The sequence below is a fragment of the Dendrobates tinctorius genome, unplaced genomic scaffold (genome assembly GCF_039654945.1).
Source record: "Dendrobates tinctorius isolate UK_male_01 unplaced genomic scaffold, ASM3965494v1 ptg000154l, whole genome shotgun sequence".
Classification (NCBI taxonomy): domain Eukaryota; kingdom Metazoa; phylum Chordata; class Amphibia; order Anura; family Dendrobatidae; genus Dendrobates; species Dendrobates tinctorius.
This window is the reverse complement of record NW_027361821.1, coordinates 20,996,270-21,015,006: the sequence shown is the minus strand read 5'-3', so window position 1 is coordinate 21,015,006 and position 18,737 is coordinate 20,996,270. Positions and strand designations below refer to the sequence as shown.

The following is an 18,737-nucleotide window of genomic DNA, read 5'->3' as shown; positions in this document are numbered from 1 at the left end:
ATTCCAGGTATATTTCCGTGGTCCCTTGGCACGTGCATGAACACTGCAATGTAAGCTCATCTAATGAAAAGCAGCCTAGTAACCTTACACTTAATGGCAGATACCCCAAATTGTTAAAACATGTGGGTCTGATTTACAAGATAACCAGTAATACTCGTAAGACGGGGTTACGCTGCTTAGTCTGGAGCGATCAATGAGGAAGGCATTTCCTTTCTGGGAGTCTGTTCCACATCATGGTAATTAAAGGTGCAGTCCAAACCTCTCGACTTCACAGTTAAGCTTTCCCATGCATGGATAACTTATACACCTTTCATATATAGAGTTTTCTTCCGTCTGTTTGGGTTACATACATTTATCGTGAACGGATATTCCATACGCTTGTAGGCTCCCATTCATCAACACTAGTGTGTTTTGCACGAAACCAGTTTGATGAATTGGGTTTTATACTGGTTTTTCTAATGGATTAAATGGATTTTTAGTCATTAAAGAAAGTCCAAAAGTAACAAAGACAGATGAACAGCTTTAGCTCTCCAATACTACTACTTCTGCTACAAGATACTGTGTTACAATATACAGTAGATGCATTACAGCATAACACCATATTTAAAGTGGATTTGTCTTGAACGCAAGTTCTGTAAGTCATGGTTGTATAGGTCCAAGGACAAAAATAAAAATGCTGAGAAATCAAGCTGCTTCACCACATAAAAGTACATTGAGGGGGTGTTTATGCCCTCGAAGTGTATAGATACTTTCCCAAAGCTTGATTTCTCAAGGCTAACACATAAGGAAACTACATAATTGGAAGCATTTTTCCTTACTTTTTTTGTAACAGATTAGTACCGTTCTTTACTCCACTTTTCAGATAAACTTACTCATTGTGACGAATGCGATGTATATATATTTTGCTGCTTCTTCTTTTTGTTGATGTAGGGACTTCATTTATGAAATTTCTCAACAATGTGTTTGTCATAGTTACCAATACCAGACTACAGGAGCCTCCCATCATCCTTTATACAATATGAATGGCTACTTAAAGCACCACTCCAGAATTTGCTTTCCTTTTTTTTTTTTCAGCGCTGGAGTGCCGCTTTAAATGTAAGCCCCTTGTTCCGTTCTTATACTCATCTGCCGGTGGCTTCACCTTCTACAGACAGCCCTCCAGTACTGTGGCGTCATTTTGTGCTCATAACTTCTGACTGGCCGAAGTGCTCAATGCAAGTCTATGAGAGCCAGAAGGTGGCTCTCATACAGAAGTATTGAAAAGTGACCTCCAGTGCCCTCCATGAAACACTGGAGCTACTGGAAGGTCACATTTAGCCGGACACCAATGGGAACAACGTAGGAAAAAGATGAAGGCCGCCAGTGAGTATGAGACAGGGGAATTATATTTAAAGCGCCACTCCAGCGGTGAAATGAAAAAAAATAAAAACGCTAGAGTGGAGCTTTAATCCAAGAAATGTGAAATAAACAAAACGAATCATAGGAAAAAAAAAACAGCCAAGGCTCCTAAAGTTATACACAGATACTTTACTTTTATCCCCTCCTCCTGGGAAAATAGAGCGCAGCCTGGCCTTCTTGTTCTTCTCCTCGGGTGCCATGGGTAGTGGTTTCGAGCAGTGATTTAACGCTGAAGAATCACGGTTATTACTGTTCATTCTAAGAGGGGGGGCTGGAGGTTTTTCTTCAATATCCACACTATCGGACATCTTCAGCAGTCCTCACAGCCTCCTGCGAATAGAAAAGATAAATGGCATTTACACATTGCAGATATTTCTAGGATGGTGTCTACATGAACTTTATGTACACACACATATCCTGTATGTACAGAACATAGCCACTAAATCGTTCCCACATACTGTAGGATGGGCCTAAGAGCTTACTAACAGTTCACAAGAGGAGTAGTCTAGTTACTGTGACCTCGGACACCTTCAGGATCTTTCGGTAGGGTTATCTTGGACAAAGCCACGATTATTAGACCTCAATCTGGTGAATAATACAAGACACAGCTGTGTATTTCAGCATACAGATGACTGATTTGTACTAAAACTTGTGAAAGGTGTGCCAGGCTACAAAGAATAGACGACACTCACATAAGAGAAGATCCTAACCCACACAAGCAAAAGGTTTCCGTTTTTTGCCAGAACGGTTATTCCTGTGCTCAGGACCGCACCGCTCCCCAGCCAGTAGATTTCCTGATTACTGTGGATGAGCACTCCTGCTTGACTGACAGTTCAGACCAGTGTCATCGTCATGAAACTGGCCCAATCTGTGTGGTACTGTTGCTTCAGTATGAGACATCTTTGCTTCTGCAGCATTGGACGTGTGTTGCATTGAAGCTGGCCGGTGTCGAGAGCTAACAGAGCGCCCTAGCGATCCTGACCACCTTCAGTGCAGTGCTTACAAGCTGCAGCGGTGGCTGGTTCCCAAGGAAACGGTGAATAGAAATTACTATTGTCTATCAGGAGAACAGTGCTAAATTTAATTAACAGAAAACTAGTACCGGTAAATTGGAAAGTAACTTTTTTTTTTTTTATAAGCACTTTACACTTATACCCATCTTTGCGTAAAGAGGATCTTGTCAGCTATAGGCATTTGTTTGCTTTAGTAAATTCTTGGTAATATTTGTATGAAATACTCAAGCACCTTTAAAATAAATCGCCATTGTGCCATTCTCTGTGATATCTATTAGAAATGTAGGACTATATAATTCTCTCCATGCAAAACGCATGTTGGAGTGTATGCTGACAGTCATTCGGATTACCTTTGGCACAAATGCCACCCTCCGCTCACCGGTTTCTTTTTTTCTCATTTTTAGCTTCCCCACTTTGGAATACATTGTCTCTACATGGTTGGTACGTGTACTTAGGCCTGTTTCACACTTCAGTTTTTTGACGTCAGTCAAAATCTGCCACTTTTCATAAAAAAAAAAAAAAACAGATCCGCCCTTTTTTTGGCAGATCTGTTTTTTTCCCCCATTGATTTGCATTAGTGGCGGATTTTGACTGATGGTCGTCCGCTGGGTCCGTTTTTTGACGGATCCGTGAGAATTTTATCGGCTCCCGGGCGGACACTGCAACGTTTTTTTAGGTTGACGGTCCGCTATTTTTAACTGCGCATGCCCGGAGGTTTTGTCTCTGGAACAGTTGTAACCCTGTATCGCCGTTCCAGGAGCCGCTAAAATTCTCTCTCTCCACCCCCCCTCCGGAATTCGGTTCGACTGTCGGCTATAGGCATCCAGATCGTGGCGATGATGATGACGCCCACGAGATCGCGGCGACGATGATGAAGGCCGCGGTCACTTTAAATCACGCCGCTTTCCATCTTCCACAGATCCGTACTACAACGTGGTCCGCTGTCATCCATACATCTCTGAACGGAGACGGACCAGTTGTTTTTCACCTTTGGCGGATTTCAGCTGACCGCTGACAACGTAAGTGTGAAACAGGCCTTAGCTATGTGGATTGAGGGCTGCATACTTGTTCTGAATTGGAGTTGATGCGCTTATGTCGATTTCTTGTATCAATTTAGTTATTCGCCATTTGTCAGGATTATTGAACACCTGATGTAACCACTATTCAGTAAGATACAATTTTGCACAGTTGGGTGTTTAGTACTATAGTACAGCATCCTATTTTAACCTTGTGTTAACTTTTTTATGTGTGTTCATTTAATGAAGATTATTTTTTTATGTGGAGTGTACTGTTCTTCCTTAAAATTGTAGTGGTGTGGAGGGGTAATTCATTATAGGCTGGCCTTTTTTGTTTACTTAGATATGCATAAATAAGGCAAAGAGGCGTGTCCCTACACTGATATTGTGCGCTCTAATTGGACAGTGCAAGACTGTGTAGGGACACACTTAACTAGTAACACCCAGTTGTCAAATTGCTACATTTCCAGGAGGCATAACAAAGGAAAGACAGCGCACAGTTCGAAGAAAAAAAAATACACAATTGTTGTATTAAGAGGAATTTAAGTATTTAGTAAAAACGGACATTGCAGGAGAGCCGAATATTCCAGCCTAACCAGGTTATCCTCTAAGCCTAGATAGGTGATAGCTCTTGGATACAACAATGCGCTCAGGAGGAACTGAATGGAGCAACAAGATACATACACTGCCAGTCCATTGAAATCTATCATATCTGAGAAAGCTGACCACTGCACGAGTCTTGGCTACGTTGGTTAGCGTCATAGACCTCCGTGGAGCATTAGGTTGCCCATTAGTGATGAGCAAGTGTGCTCAGATAAGGTGTTATCCAGGTATCTTAGGAGTGCTGGAATAATATGTTTGAGTCCCCATGGCTGCAAGTCTCACAGCTGTTAGACATTCCCTGCATGTGTTGTGGCTGTCTAACAGCTGGGGGACTGGACCATATTATTCGAGCACGCCCAAGATACTCAGATAACACTCAAGCATGCTCGGATAACCCCTTCTCTGCTCATCACTACTGCCCATGAATTCAACTCCATCTGGCTACCGTCTTATGGTCAAAAGATAAACGTTATGGTGGGAGCCACACCAATCTAACATTTATCAGCTATATAGGGCTGAAAGGGGTATTCCAGCCCAAAAAAGTGATGTTCTTTAAACTTATGTCAAATTTGCCAAGGTCAAATGATCCAGGATAAAACATATCAAATGTGGTCCAGATCGAGGTGAGGATATATAGGTGACCCGGACACGAGACTCCAGCTACAATATTATACAGTGGCGTATTGTGCAAGTTATTAAATGGTAATATTATATATTGATCATTCGTAATGAAATACAACAATACCCAGTTGGTCTTTTTTTCGTATTGATCTCACGCAAGGTTTGAGGATGTTGTAATTTGCTTTGAAGAACATGATAAAAAGTGTATCCTCTGAAAAGAGCACAGTCTACAGGATGTGCATTTAAGAAAAGACACAGCGCTCTTGTATTACCAACGCAGCTTCCATTCATTAACTCGGAAGGTTAGTCTATGCCGTTCCAGTTCGTCACATGTTCTCTATGGAGACTGAAGTCGTGTTACTGTGACCCTAGAAGAATACCAGCCTCATTTGGCTGCAGCCACCAATTACAGAATACAGAACTGTTCTGACTGCTTCATTAGGAATAATGTTTACTCTAGAAACTAATGCCGGAAAGGCACAAAATGTAACAACTCAAAGGCCCGATGTCCACTGTGACCTGCATAATGAAATCGCAGCATCCTTATAGAACACTCTCCTATACGCCGTTTTAATTCACCATTTTGACCTTGACCTGCCGATTCGTAAAGCACAGCTTTTATTTCCTTCTGTAATGCTATTGACCACAGAGAAACACTCAAATACCACCTTAGGCTTTTTTTTCCCCACTTCTTGTTTTAATTGAATAAAATTGTATATTTTCACACAACGATATTTTGTACAAATCTGTGGTGGGAAGGGCGGGAAGCCACAATTCTAGAAATATCCTCTCCCTCAAGCTTTGAGGTTACATTACTGTGTGCATGTGACAGATGTAAGGATGGGAAATAGTCTAATGGATGGAATATGACCTATACGATGGAAATAGATTTCAGAGATATCTGCTGTGCTACTGGGTAAGAACCAGCATAGACATGCCTCTACAACCTGCAAGAGAGACTTTCTTCATGTTTAGTAGAACGGATGTGTCACTCACGGTACAAGACTAACTGCAACACAAAGGGATAAGGGGAAGGGAATGCAACACTAGGTAAGGGGGGAGTGGAGACCCCTAGGCAGATCTAACATCACCCTGTCTGCCCGAAACGTCCCTATACAGGTTATGCACTCATCGCCAAGCAGAATACCTAACCCCTGCATAAGGAAGGACGGGATTAGCACTAGTTAATCCCCACTACCACTAAAGACAGATGGGATACACAAACAAGGGAAACACTTAGCTTGAGTAGACTCAGAGAGAAACATAGATGTCTTCCAAACACCAAAGAAGATAGCTGACCGCTATAGCTCCAAATCTCAACAGGGAAATGGAAATTTCACCGGCAACTCCCAGCAGCCAGCTGGGAGTTATAAACACCCCAGTCCAGGTGTGTCAACTAGAGCCAGAGGAGGTTGCCACTGGGTCCTAAAGTCAGAAGGACTAGGAAGGAGTCTGCAAGGCCAACTGCTGAGACCTTGTGCAGCTAGATGCACTGCAACTGTCTGCAGCCTCTGACACACCCATGACAGGATGACACCTCCCATGATGTAAAAGGATCTCATCTGACCATAAGTTGATCCGAAGTTAAATCCTAAAATTCCAAGCTCCAATTCATTCCACACATCTGATGACATACCTCACCCTCCCTAGGTAAATCAGAGATTTTCATATGGAGCCATAAATAATTACAAAACTACCTATTAAGGGGTCCTTTTTCAGCAAATCCAGGTTCCTGGGTGCAACTTATTATAAAAAAAAAAAAAAAAAAAAAAAAAATTGATCTTTCCTCACTCTCTGTGATCAGGTGTCTGGAATTGGGTGCACGGACATCAGCTCAACAGACCGCTGGGCTCAGCGATTGGCTGTGGATGCCGAATGGTGGTCGCACATGTGATCTCCTGCTCTACTAGGGACTTTTGGCCCTCCATTCTCAGAATTCACAGTAGCGAGAAACCCAACAATTATACATTTATAAACTATCCTACTATCCTATGGAAAGGTGATAATTCTTGTTTACGGGACAATTTATTTCATCTAGAACCTGGCACAATATAATGCATGTGCCTTTGTGTTAATGGGAACCTGACAGGAGGTTCATGCTGCTTGTGTTTGCGGCAGCATCACCTAGAGACTAGCTCCATTTTTGCAGCCATGCATGTTATACTCTGCTTTTTGCTTTTTTTCCCCCACATTGTTTCAAAACAGTCTAAAACCCCATCCAAGTACCATGCACCTCAGATGACTACACCAAGAGGACGGTCTCCAGTGCCTTCTCCCACCTTGTTACCCTGGATTGACCGTTCTATCCCCTGTGCATTCATGCAGATTACAAAGTAGGTTCTCTCTGAAACATTACCGAGTTACAATAAAAAAAAAAAAAACACAATAGAGCCCATCACGGACTCATGATGCTTGAGCTTTGAGCATCATAAATTTACTCCGACCCCTTTTAAAGCAAACCTGTCAGCAGAATTTTTCTAAGTAAACTACAGGCATTGTCAGGTTGGCAGTGTTAAACTGATTAAAATGAAACATGGGGTGAAGAAATCAGTCTTGTGGTTCTTGTGTAATCAGTGTTAGAAGTTTTCGGTTAATGATATACCTGTTCTCTGGGGCGAGCCTATAGGCAGAGTCTCATCTTCCTTCTCTAAGCCAGAGAAACCAAGGGAAGACCTGCCCACAGGCCGCCCCGAAGGACAAACAGTGTCTCTTTGATGTGGAACATCAGAGTTCATGATAACATGATAAGTTCCGATATCAGGACTGAAAAAAAGGACAAGTGTCATACGAGTGGCATGCGATTTTTTAAACTGAACATGTGTATGCAATGCATTTTTTTCCTCTGTAACTAATATTCTGCAATCATTTACAGGACCATTTACAGTGTTCTATGCCACAGAATGGTAAGGTATCTGTAAAAAACGGAAAAACGGATGGCATACGCATGGTCTCAGTGCTGTGCGATTTTTTTTCTCGCACCCATTGACTTGCATTAGTGAGTCTCATCCGAGATAAGCAGCAAATCGCAGCATGCTGCAATTTTTTTCTCAGACCAGTTTCAGCGGAGAAAAGAAAAACCATAGATGAGATGTAACCCATTGAATAACATTGGTTAGAGTGCAATCCAATTTTTTTCTCGGATTGCACTCGTCCGTTTTGCTCGCAAATGAGTGAGCCCTAACACTGCCAACCTTACAATGCCAGTAGTTTACTTAGCAAAACTGCAGACAGTTTTGCTTTAAATAGCAAATCTAATGCAAAAGACAGCAGCCAAAATGTAACAATTGCTATAATTTCTTATATTGGAAATAAATACTTCTTAATTTTAGTGAAACACTGTCGAGATTATTAATTTTAAAAATGCTCAGGAGTAATACAGGCGCCACGGCCGCTGGGGCTCATCTGGCGGCACAGTCAGTTTAATAGCAATCAAATTTTGCAACAAATAAAAGCGACATGTCCTTGTATGAACTGCAATGCCACCTAGAAAGAAAAAAGGAGCACAGGAGAGCACTAACCTGGAAGGAACGGGGCAAGCCTTCTGGATCGGAAAGTCTTAAAAAGCTTGTAATTATAAAAAGCACAGATACTGCCCACAGCAACCATCAAAGTCGCTCTTCTATTTCTTTTCTTTATTACCCATATTAGAAAAATGACAGCTGGAATTGGATTCCTGCTTCAGGACAACTACGCAATGCACTACTTTCATAAAGAAATCTGTTTGCCTACTGCAAGTCATTGAGCTTTGTACATATGGACCAGTTTTCTACTTAAAATTTGCATGCAAAAGATATTTGTATGGAAAAAAACAAAAACTAATATCCCTACTTCGACACATCATGACTGGCCCCTTCCAATGGCATCTGTTTCCAGAGACAAAAGCACAGGATAAGGAGTGATTAGACAGGCCAATGGCTGCTGTCAAACAAGCACTGGTCGTAGCACACCAGCTGATCCAAGGTTGGTTAATTGTTTAGACAGGCCGACCGCACTTCTCATGTGCACAGAAAGATCGGTCTGTGCTCATTCCGTGAGCATAGACTGCCATTGATCTTCACCAGCACATGATCTGTTTACACAGGACGTGCTGCCGAGAACAATCATTTTTATGCAAGCTTAAAAATAATTTCACCCAACAAACAAGCATGTTGCTTGTTTTTTATGTGATTGGCAGCGTGTCTACACTGGACGAAGTGCTGCCAAAAATGATTTTTAAGCAACCTTAAAGCGCGTTTATGTTCGACAGATATCAGGAATGAGTGTTCCTAGGAACCCCATATGCCTGATAATTGTGGTTTATATACAGGCTGCCATTGACAGGGCACATCAGTAAAATTCTCATTCGTCAAATGAAGTGATTTTTAAGCTTGCAGGAAAAAAAAAAAAAAAATCATCTCTCAGATGCACACCGCCCTATGTAAAAGAATGTGTGCTGCCGAGAACATTGACAGTCTATGCACGCAGAATGATCTATCACAGGCTAAACAGGCTGTTAAACGTCTGCCGATCAGCAAACATTTAGCCAATTAGTGGTGGTTTAATACCGCAGGTCAGCTAGCATAAGCCCGCCGAAGAACAAGCACTTGGCTGGTTCATGGGGCAATTGTACACTACGCACACTGTGCGATTATCAGGAATTTAGTGTTCCCAGGAATGCTCATACGCACAGTGTACATGAACACCTACACTTTTCTAACAAAACCATGAAAAAGTGAACGCCCTCATTCTTCATCTCATTTACCCCAGATCATCATCTGCCCTTTTAGCACACAGAGACAGATGAACCCTATACGACGGAGACGTGTACCATTGCAGACATTTTCCTGCAGTACATCTTAAATAACAAAATTAACTTCTGATAAGTGTCTTCATCAAACATATCCCACTGTTCTACGTACATGACTTTTTACATATTTCTCAGTTTTCATTTTTAGTTTTTAATTGCATTCTGAGATAAAACCATGATCAAAGAAAAAAAGCTGATTAAAACAAAAATTGCAGTGATATTTATGGTACAAATTGTACAATATTCACTAAAATTTATGTCAGTGGAAAATAAGTGGTTCAGAGTCCAATTCTACTGCTGTGGATGGCACTGAGGCCATCGCCATTCTAAATATCTCACTTGCATAAAGTCTCGCAGATAAGTCATTCATTTTATGTAGCTGCAGTTTGTTGCTGCTGTGGGGTTCTGAAATAGCCGTTCAACTATACAGCTCTGGAGAAAATTAAGAGACCACTACATTAAAACCCTGTCATGGCCAGCCCAATCTCCAGACCTGAACCCCATTGAAAACCTCTGGAATGTAATCAAGAGGATGAGCCATCAAACAAAGAAGAACCGCTTACATTTTTGAGCCAGTAGCAGTGGGAAAGACTGGTGGAAAGCATGCCAAGACGCATGAAAGCGGTTTTTAAAAATCATGGTTATTCCACAAAATATTGATTTTTTACCTCAGGAAGAGTTCAGAAATTAGTATTGTTCTTTCTAAATAATTATGAACTTGTTTTCTTGCATTATTTGACGTCTGAAAGCACTGGGGTTTTTTTTTTAATTTTGACCATTTTTCTTTGTCAAAAAATTTTTTTTTTATTGCTTGGAAATTCAGAGACATGTTGTCAGAAGTTTGTAGACTGAAAGAACAATTTACATTTTACTCAAAAATATACCTAAAAAGAGAAAAATCAGACAAACTGAACATTTTGCAGTGGTCTCTTAATTTTTGCAAGAGCTGTATATTATATAACATACTGGTCAACTATACAGTTGTGGTCAAAAGTTTACATACCCCGCAAAATTTTAGCTTTCTTGGCCTTTTTTTCAGAGGATATGAATGATAACCCTAAAACTTTTTCTCCACTCATGGTTAGTGTTCGGGTGAAGCCATTTATTGTCAAACTACTGTGTTTTCTCTTTTTAAATCTTAATGACAACCCAAAACATCCAAATCACCCTGATCAAAAGTTTACATACCCCATTTCTTAATACCATGTATTTTCCCCTCGAACATTAATGACAGCTTGAAGGCATTTGTGGTAGTTGTGGATGAGGGTCTTTAATTTATCAGATGGGAAAGCTGCCACTCTTCCTGGCAAAAAGCCTCCAGTTCCTGCAAATTCCTGGGCTGTCAGGCATGAACTGCACGCTCGAGATCTCCCCAAAGTGGCTCAAAGATATTGAGGTCAGGAGACTGAGATGGCCACTCCAGAACCTTCACTTTGTTCTGCTGTAGCCAATGACAGGTCGACTTTGCCTTGTGTTTTGGATCGTTGGAACGTCCAAGTATGTCCCATGCCCAGCAGTATTTGCAGATAACATGCTGCTTTCATCTTTCCTTCAACTTTGACCAAGTTTCCTGTGCCTTTGTAGCTCACACATCCCCAAAACATCAGCGTTCCACCTCTGTGCTTTACAGTAGTAATGGCGTTCCTTTCATCATAGAACGTGTTGACCTCTCTCCAAATGTAACGTTTATGGTTGTGGCTAAAAAGTTCAATTTTGGTCTCATCACTCCAAATTACCTTGTTCCAGAAGTTTTGAGGCTTGTTTCTGTGCTATTTTGCGTATTGTAGGCGAGATACTTTGTGGCATTTGTGCAGTAATGGCTTTCTTCTGGTGATTCGACCATGCAGGCCATTTTTCTTCAAGTGCCTCCGTATTGTGCATCTTGAAACAGCCACACCACTAGTTTTCAGAGAATCCAGTATTACAGCTGATGTTATTTGTGGGTTTTTCTTTGCATCCCAAACAATTTTCCTGGCAGTTGTGGGCAAAATTATTGTTGGTCTACCAGACTGTGGTTTTGTTTTTAAGGATCCCCTGATTTTCCATTTGTTAATCACAGCTTGAACGCTTGCTGACTTCCATTATCAATTCCTTGGATATCTTTGTATCCCTTTCCTGTTTTATATAGTTCAACTACCTTTTCCTATAGATCCGTTGACAATTCTTTTGCTTTCCCCATGACTCACAATCCAGAAACGTCAGTGGCTGGATGAAAGATGCAAGAGTCTGTCTGGATCCCAGAAACTCACTCCGCTTTTATGCACACACTGATTACAAGCAAACAGGTCACAGGTGAGGATGTTACCTTTAGTAGCCATTCAAACCCATTTGTGTCAACTTCTGTGCCGGTTTTCAAACCAAAATCACCAGGGTATGTAAGCTTTTTATCAAGGTCATTTGGATGTTTTGGGTTGTCATTACAATATAAAAAGAGAAAAACACAATAGTTTGACAATAAATAGCTTCACCCAACCACTAACCATGAATGGACAAAAAGTTTTGGTGTTATTCATATTCTCTGAAAAAGAGCCAAGAAAGCAAAAATTTATAAATATATATATATATATATATATATATATATATATATATATATATATATATATATATATATATACACATATATATATATATACACATACACACACACACACACACACACAGAGTGGGGAAAAAAAGTATTTAGTCAGTCAGCAATAGTGCAAGTTCCACCACTTAAAAAGATGAGAGGCGTCTGTAATTTACATCATAGGTAGACCTCAACTATGGGAGACAAACTGTGAAAAAAAAAAATCCAGAAAATCACATTGTTTTTTTTTCCATTTTATTTGCATATTATGGTGGAAAATAAGTATTTGGTCAGAAACAAAATTTCATCTCAATGCTTTGGGATATATCCTTTGTTGGCAATGACAGAGGTCAAACGTTTTCTGTAAGTCTTCACAAGGTTGCCACACACTGTTGGTAGGTTGGCCCATTCCTCCATGCAGATCTCCTCTAGAGCAGTGATGTTTTTGGCTTTTCGCTTGGCAACACGGACTTTCAACTCCCTCCAAAGGTTTTCTATAGGGTTGAGATCTGGAGACTGGCTAGGCCACTCCAGGACCTTGAAATGCTTCTTACGAAGACACTCCTTCGTTGCCCTGGCGGTGTGCTTTGGATCATTGTCATGTTGAAAGACCCAGCCACGTTTCATCTTCAATGCCCTTGCTGATGGAAGGAGGTTTGCACTCAAAATCTCACGATACATGGCCCCATTCATTCTTTCATGTACCCGGATCAGTTGTCCTGGCCCCTTTGCAGAGAAACAGCCCCAAAGCATGATGTTTCCACCACCATGCTTTACAGTAGGTATGGTGTTTGATGGATGCAACTCAGTATTCTTTTTCCTCCAAACACGACAAGTTGTGTTTCTACCAAACAGTTCCAGTTTGGTTTCATCAGACCATAGGACATTCTCCCAAAACTCCTCTGGATCATCCAAATGCACTCTAGCAAACTTCAGACGGGCCCGGACATGTACAGGCTTAAGCAGTGGGACACGTCTGGCACTGCAGGATCTGAGTCCATGGTGGCGTAGTGTGTTACTTATGGTAGGCCTTGTTACATTGGTCCCAGCTCTCAGCAGTTCATTCACTAGGTCCCCCCGCGTGGTTCTGGGATTTTTGCTCACCGTTCTTGTGATCATTCTGACCCCACGGGGTGGGATTTTGCGTGGAGCACCAGATCGAGGGAGATTATCAGTGGTCTTGTATGTCTTCCATTTTCTAATTATTGCTCCCACAGTTGATTTCTTCACTCCAAGCTGGTTGGCTATTGCAGATTCAGTCTTCCCAGCCTGGTGCAGGGCTACAATTTTGTTTCTGGTGTCCTTTGACAGCTCTTTGGTCTTCACCATAGTGGAGTTTGGAGTCAGACTGTTTGAGGGTGTGCACAGTTGTCTTTTTATACTGATAACAAGTTTAAACAGGCGCCATTACTACAGGTAATGAGTGGAGGAAAGAGGAGACTCTTAAAGAAGAAGTTACAGGTCTGTGAGAGCCAGAAATCTTGATTGCTTGTTTCTGACCAAATACTTATTTTCCACCATAATATGCAAATAAAATGAAAAAAAACCAGACAATGTGATTTTCTGGATTTTTTTTTCTCAGTTTGTCTCCCATAGTTGAGGTCTACCTATGATGTAAATTATAGCCGCCTCTCATCTTTTTAAGTGGTGGAACTTGCACTATTGCTGACTGACTAAATACTTTTTTTCCCCACTGTATGTATATATATATATATATATATATATATATATATATATATATATATATATATATATATATATATATATATATATATATATATATATATACACACACACATATATGTGTGTGTGTGTGTATATATATACACACACACACACACACACACACACAAACACACACACACACAGTTGTGGCCAAAAGTATTGACACCCCTGCAATTCTGTCAGATAATACTCAGTTTCTTCCTGAAAATGATTGAAATCACAAATTCTTTGGTATTATTATCTTCATTTAATTTGTCTTAAATGGAAAAAACACAAGAGAATGAAGCAAAAAGCAAAACATTGATCATTTAACACAAAACTCCAAAAATGGGCCAGACAAAAGTATTGGCACCCTCAGCCTAATACTTGGTTGCACAACCTTTAGCCAAAATAACTGCGACCAACTGCTTCCGGTAACCATCAATGAGTTTCTTACAATGCTCTGCTGGAATTTTAGACCATTCTTCTTTGGCAAACTGCTCCAGGTCCCTGATATTTGAAGGGTGCCTTCTCCAAACTGCCATTTTTAGATCTCTCCACAGGTGTTCTATGGGATTCAGGTCTGGACTCATTGCTGGCCACCTTAGAAGTCTCCAGTGCTTTCTCTCAAACCATTTTCTAGTGCTTTTTGAAGTGTGTTTTAGGTCATTGTCCTGCTGGAAGACCCATGACCTCTTAGGGAGACCCAGCTTTCTCACACTGGGCCCTACATTATGCTGCAAAATTTGTTGGTAGTCTTCTGACTTCATAATGCCATGCACACGGTCAAGCAGTCCAGTGCCAGAGGCAGCAAAGCAACCCCAAAACATCAGGGAACCTTCTCCATGTTGTCTGTAGGGACCGTGTTTTTTTTCTTTGAATGCCTCTTTTTTTCTCCTGTAAAGTCTATGTTGATGACTTCGCCCAAAAAGCTCTACTTTTGTCTCATCTGACCAGAGAACATTCTTCCAAAACGTTTTAGGCTTTTTCAGGTAAGTTTTGGCAAACTCGAGCCTGGCTTTTTTATGTCTCGGGGTAAGAAGTGGGGTCTTCCTGGGTCTCCTACCATACAGTCCCTTTTCATTCAGACGCCGACGGATAGTACGGGTTGACACTGTTGTACCCTCGGACTGCAGGGCAGCTTGAACTTGTTTGGATGTTAGTCGAGGTTCTTTATCCAACATTCGCACAATCTTGCGTTGAAATCTCTTGTCCATTTTTCTTTTCCGTCCACATCTAGGGAGGTTAGCCACAGTGCCATGGGCTTTTAACTTCTTGATGACACTGCGCACGGTAGACACAGGAACATTCAGGTCTTTGGAGATGGACTTGTAGCCTTGAGATTGCTCATGCTTCCTCACAATTTGGTTTCTCAAGTCCCCAGACAGTTCTTTGGTCTGCTTTCTTTTCTCCATGCTCAATGTGGTACACACAAGGACACAGGACAGAGGTTGAGTCAACTTTAATCCATGTCAACTGGCTGCAAGTGTGATTTAGTTATTGCCAACACCTGTTAGGTGCCACAGGTAAGTTACAGGTGCTATTAATTACACAAATTAGAGAAGCATCACATGATTTTTCGAACAGTGCCAATACTTTTGTCCACCCTCTTTTTTATGTTTGGTGTGGAATTATATCCAATTTGGCTTTAGGACAATTCTTTTTGTGTTTTTTCATTTAAGACAAATTAAATGAAGATAATAATACCAAAGAATTTGTGTTTGCAATCATTTTCAGGAAGAAACTGAGTATTATCTGACAGAATTGCAGGGGTGTCAATACTTTTGGCCACAACTGTACATATACACATATATATATATATATTTTTTTTTTTTTATTATTTATTTATTATCATCTATCTCCGGTCAACTGCATATTATATATAACATGGGTATTGACATATATAAAAGAAAGTTTGCCATTGTGCGGCATATGAGAGATGGATGTGGCAAAAATGAGACGACCTTACCACTGTTTAGTGAGGTGCCCATAGATGGTGGTTGTCTTATGTAAGCCACAGCCTGCACATAAGAATAAGTGCACCCACTAGAGAAATTTACCACAGTGGACATAAGATTTCTATAAATCCCATCCACTTTGCTGGAACTGCAAGATGCTGCATTCTTGATACAGCAAAAATATGCAGCGTCAAAAACTCACCAAAAGCTCATAGTAGGCACACAGCCTTAGGCCAAGTTCACATTGGGCGTTTTTGCTCTGTTTTTTTTTTCTGCCGTAAAATCTGATCTCTTGGCAGGAAAGAAGCTGCAGAAAAAAGCATGCTTTTCTTGTGTTTTTGATGCTTTTTTTTGCAGTGGTTTTGGCATGCTAGATTTGTCGCTTGTGCATGCTGATGAAGTTTACGATTGAAAAAAAGTTCTATTCCAAAGAATGAGGTTTTGGCACGAAAAGCCCTGCAAAAAAATGATACCTGCGTTTTTGGTGCATTTTTTCACCACCCATTCAAGTCAATGGGCGACAAACACTTAAAAAAAAAAACCGCTGAAAGGAGGGACATGCTCTATTGTCCAAAAACCATCCAAAGCACAAAATCCCGATGACAAAAAAACAATATGTGCATGAGATTTCTGAACTCTCATAAGCTTTGCTAGTACTGTGAAAAGGAACTGAAAATTGGCATATAAAAAGGATTAAAACCGCAGCAAAACCGCCCAGTGTGAACTTAGCCTTACGGTTCTAGCATGCATATATTACACACAACCACATATGGATACATAGTTTAAATGTGTGGAGTAAAGTTACAAGTTCACTTCATATTACCGGTGGTTTTCCTTGCACTTTATGGATTGTTCTGCATCAATATACAATCTGCTTCCTACAGCTACACTCAGTTTGTGGAGAACTCAAAAACTAACTTCATTGATTTCCAGAGACGTCAGTTATTAATAATTGCAATATTAGCCCCGTGTGGGCAGAAGCGCTCTTACTTTGCCATGCTGGGGTCAGATGCCACCAAGAACAACATCTGTCAGGAGTGTGAATGAATCCTCCAGCTAGACATGACAAACTGATATGGGAATTTAGATTGTGAGCCCGAATGGGGACAGCGATGACAATTAATGGCGCTATATAAGAAAGAAAAATAAACAAAATAATAAATGCGTATGCCATTTCCCAAGCAAAGCGACGTAATCTCAGAGCTGCTCCAGGGTTCACATACTCACGAGACTGTCATGTCCGCATGCATCATGATTCCTCTTGTAAAGCCACAGAACACACCTCACTGGCCAAACCAGCCCGGCAAGACTCGGCATTGTCAGCAGTTACAAGTGAAAGTTACTGTCTGCGCCATTTCAATAATGAATCCTCAACTAAAGATTAAAGCCAATGTGCACTAAGCCTACAAGAAATGGATAAAGACTACCGAGTGCAAACAATACAGCATGTATGGAGAATGTAGCCGCAGCGGGGTCATGGGATAATCCAGATGTTGTGTCCAGGTTGCTTGTTGCAAAGGGTAAATGAGAAAAACGCATATAAAAAGCATTTAAAAATGCAATGAAAAAAACGCAAGTGACCAAATTTAGATAATAATTTAGCTACAATCACAAAAAAAAAAAAAACTTAGTTTTTTTTTTAACATACAGTGCATTCTGAACTTAGGCCAAGTTCACACCAGGCATTTTTGCAGCATTTTTTAATGCAAATTTTTAGCTGTGTTTAACAGTACCAGCAAAGTCTACGAGGTTTTAGAAGTCTCATGCACAGCTTTGTTTTTTGTTTTTTTTGTCATCAGGATTTTGCACTTTTTTTTGCACAATGCAGCATATGCCTCTTTCAGCGTTTGTCACCCACTGAAATGAATGGGTGGTGAAAAAACGCACCAAAAATACAGGTATCAGATTTTATATAGACATATATGTAGGCTAAAGAGACAGGAAAATCATAAGCAGTCATGTAGTCAAGTGGTCCTAGGTATAAGTTATGTGCAAAAAGAGCATACCAGAACTTATAAGAGAAGATGCACAGAAAACCATTTAATTATAAAACATGAAGTTTATAAACAATAAATAAAACACTGTAAAAAAAAGTGCATATTATTATTAAGGGAATGCATGGTGAAGACAGCGCCCAGTCAGAGAGAAAGGGCACCACAGATAGCAGGACAAAAAGAGGTAACTACAAAAATGAAGATCCACACAACTATAAAGAGTATGACATTGTGCACATATGTGTGAAAAAATATATACCCAACTTGTTACTGGTGAGTAAAATTACCCAAAATACCAGGGGAAAACTTCCTGGGTAGAAGAAGGCACGTCAGCAGAAACGCACGTTGGGGTGGTGGCATCACAGCTTTCAGGTTATTTAGGCTCTGCACAATCTTCATCATTGGTTACTTTTACTTTGATCATGTTTATGTGTCAGTTTCCACCCACCCACCCAGTTGGGTATACATTTTTTCACACATATGTGCAGTGTCAAACTCTTTATAGTTCTGTGTGCATCTTCATTTTTGTAGTTACCTCTTTTTGTCCTGCTAGATGTGGTGCCCTTTCTCTCTCACTGGACACTTAATAAAAGTGCATATTATAAGGGAATGCATGGTGAAGACCATGTTTTATTTTATTCTTAATAAACTTCATGTTTTCTAATTAAATGGCTTTCAGTGCATCTTCTCTTATAAGTTCAGGTATCAGATTTTACTGTTTATTTTTTTGTGCCCAAAATCTGATTTTATAGAATAGGACTTTTTTTCCCAACACTAATATTTGTCAGCATGCACAAGAGACAAATCTAGCATGTCAAGACTGCAGAGAAAAAAAAAATGGAAGAAAAACTAGGGAAAATATGCTTTTTTCTGTAGCTTCTTTCCTGCCAAGAGATATTGTTTTTGCTGTAGAAAAAAAATGATTAAAATCCGCGTAGTTTGAACTTTCCCTTAGGATATCCATGTTCAGAGCTGCCCTACAGACGTGTCATTACTATATAAACTCTACCCCACATAGGAGTATTACTCAGATATTGAGGCTTGTCTTAACCTGTATGATGATGTTCTGCTTTGTCCT

The 18,737-nt window shown here is 40.4% G+C and overlaps 1 protein-coding gene across 4 annotated transcripts in view; it reads right to left on the bottom strand.

The window, feature by feature from the left end:
• The window catches only part of PAK3 (p21 (RAC1) activated kinase 3), a 228,843-nt gene that overhangs the window by 66,850 nt on the left and 143,256 nt on the right, over positions 1 to 18,737 (bottom strand). For all 4 annotated transcript variants that reach the window (XM_073547658.1, XM_073547655.1, XM_073547657.1 and 1 more), the window contains exon 2: positions 1,532 to 1,728. In XM_073547658.1, coding sequence (XP_073403759.1) covers positions 1,532 to 1,706 — 175 coding nt within the window. In that variant the 5' untranslated portion in view covers positions 1,707 to 1,728. The remainder of the gene's footprint in view (positions 1 to 1,531; positions 1,729 to 18,737) is intronic.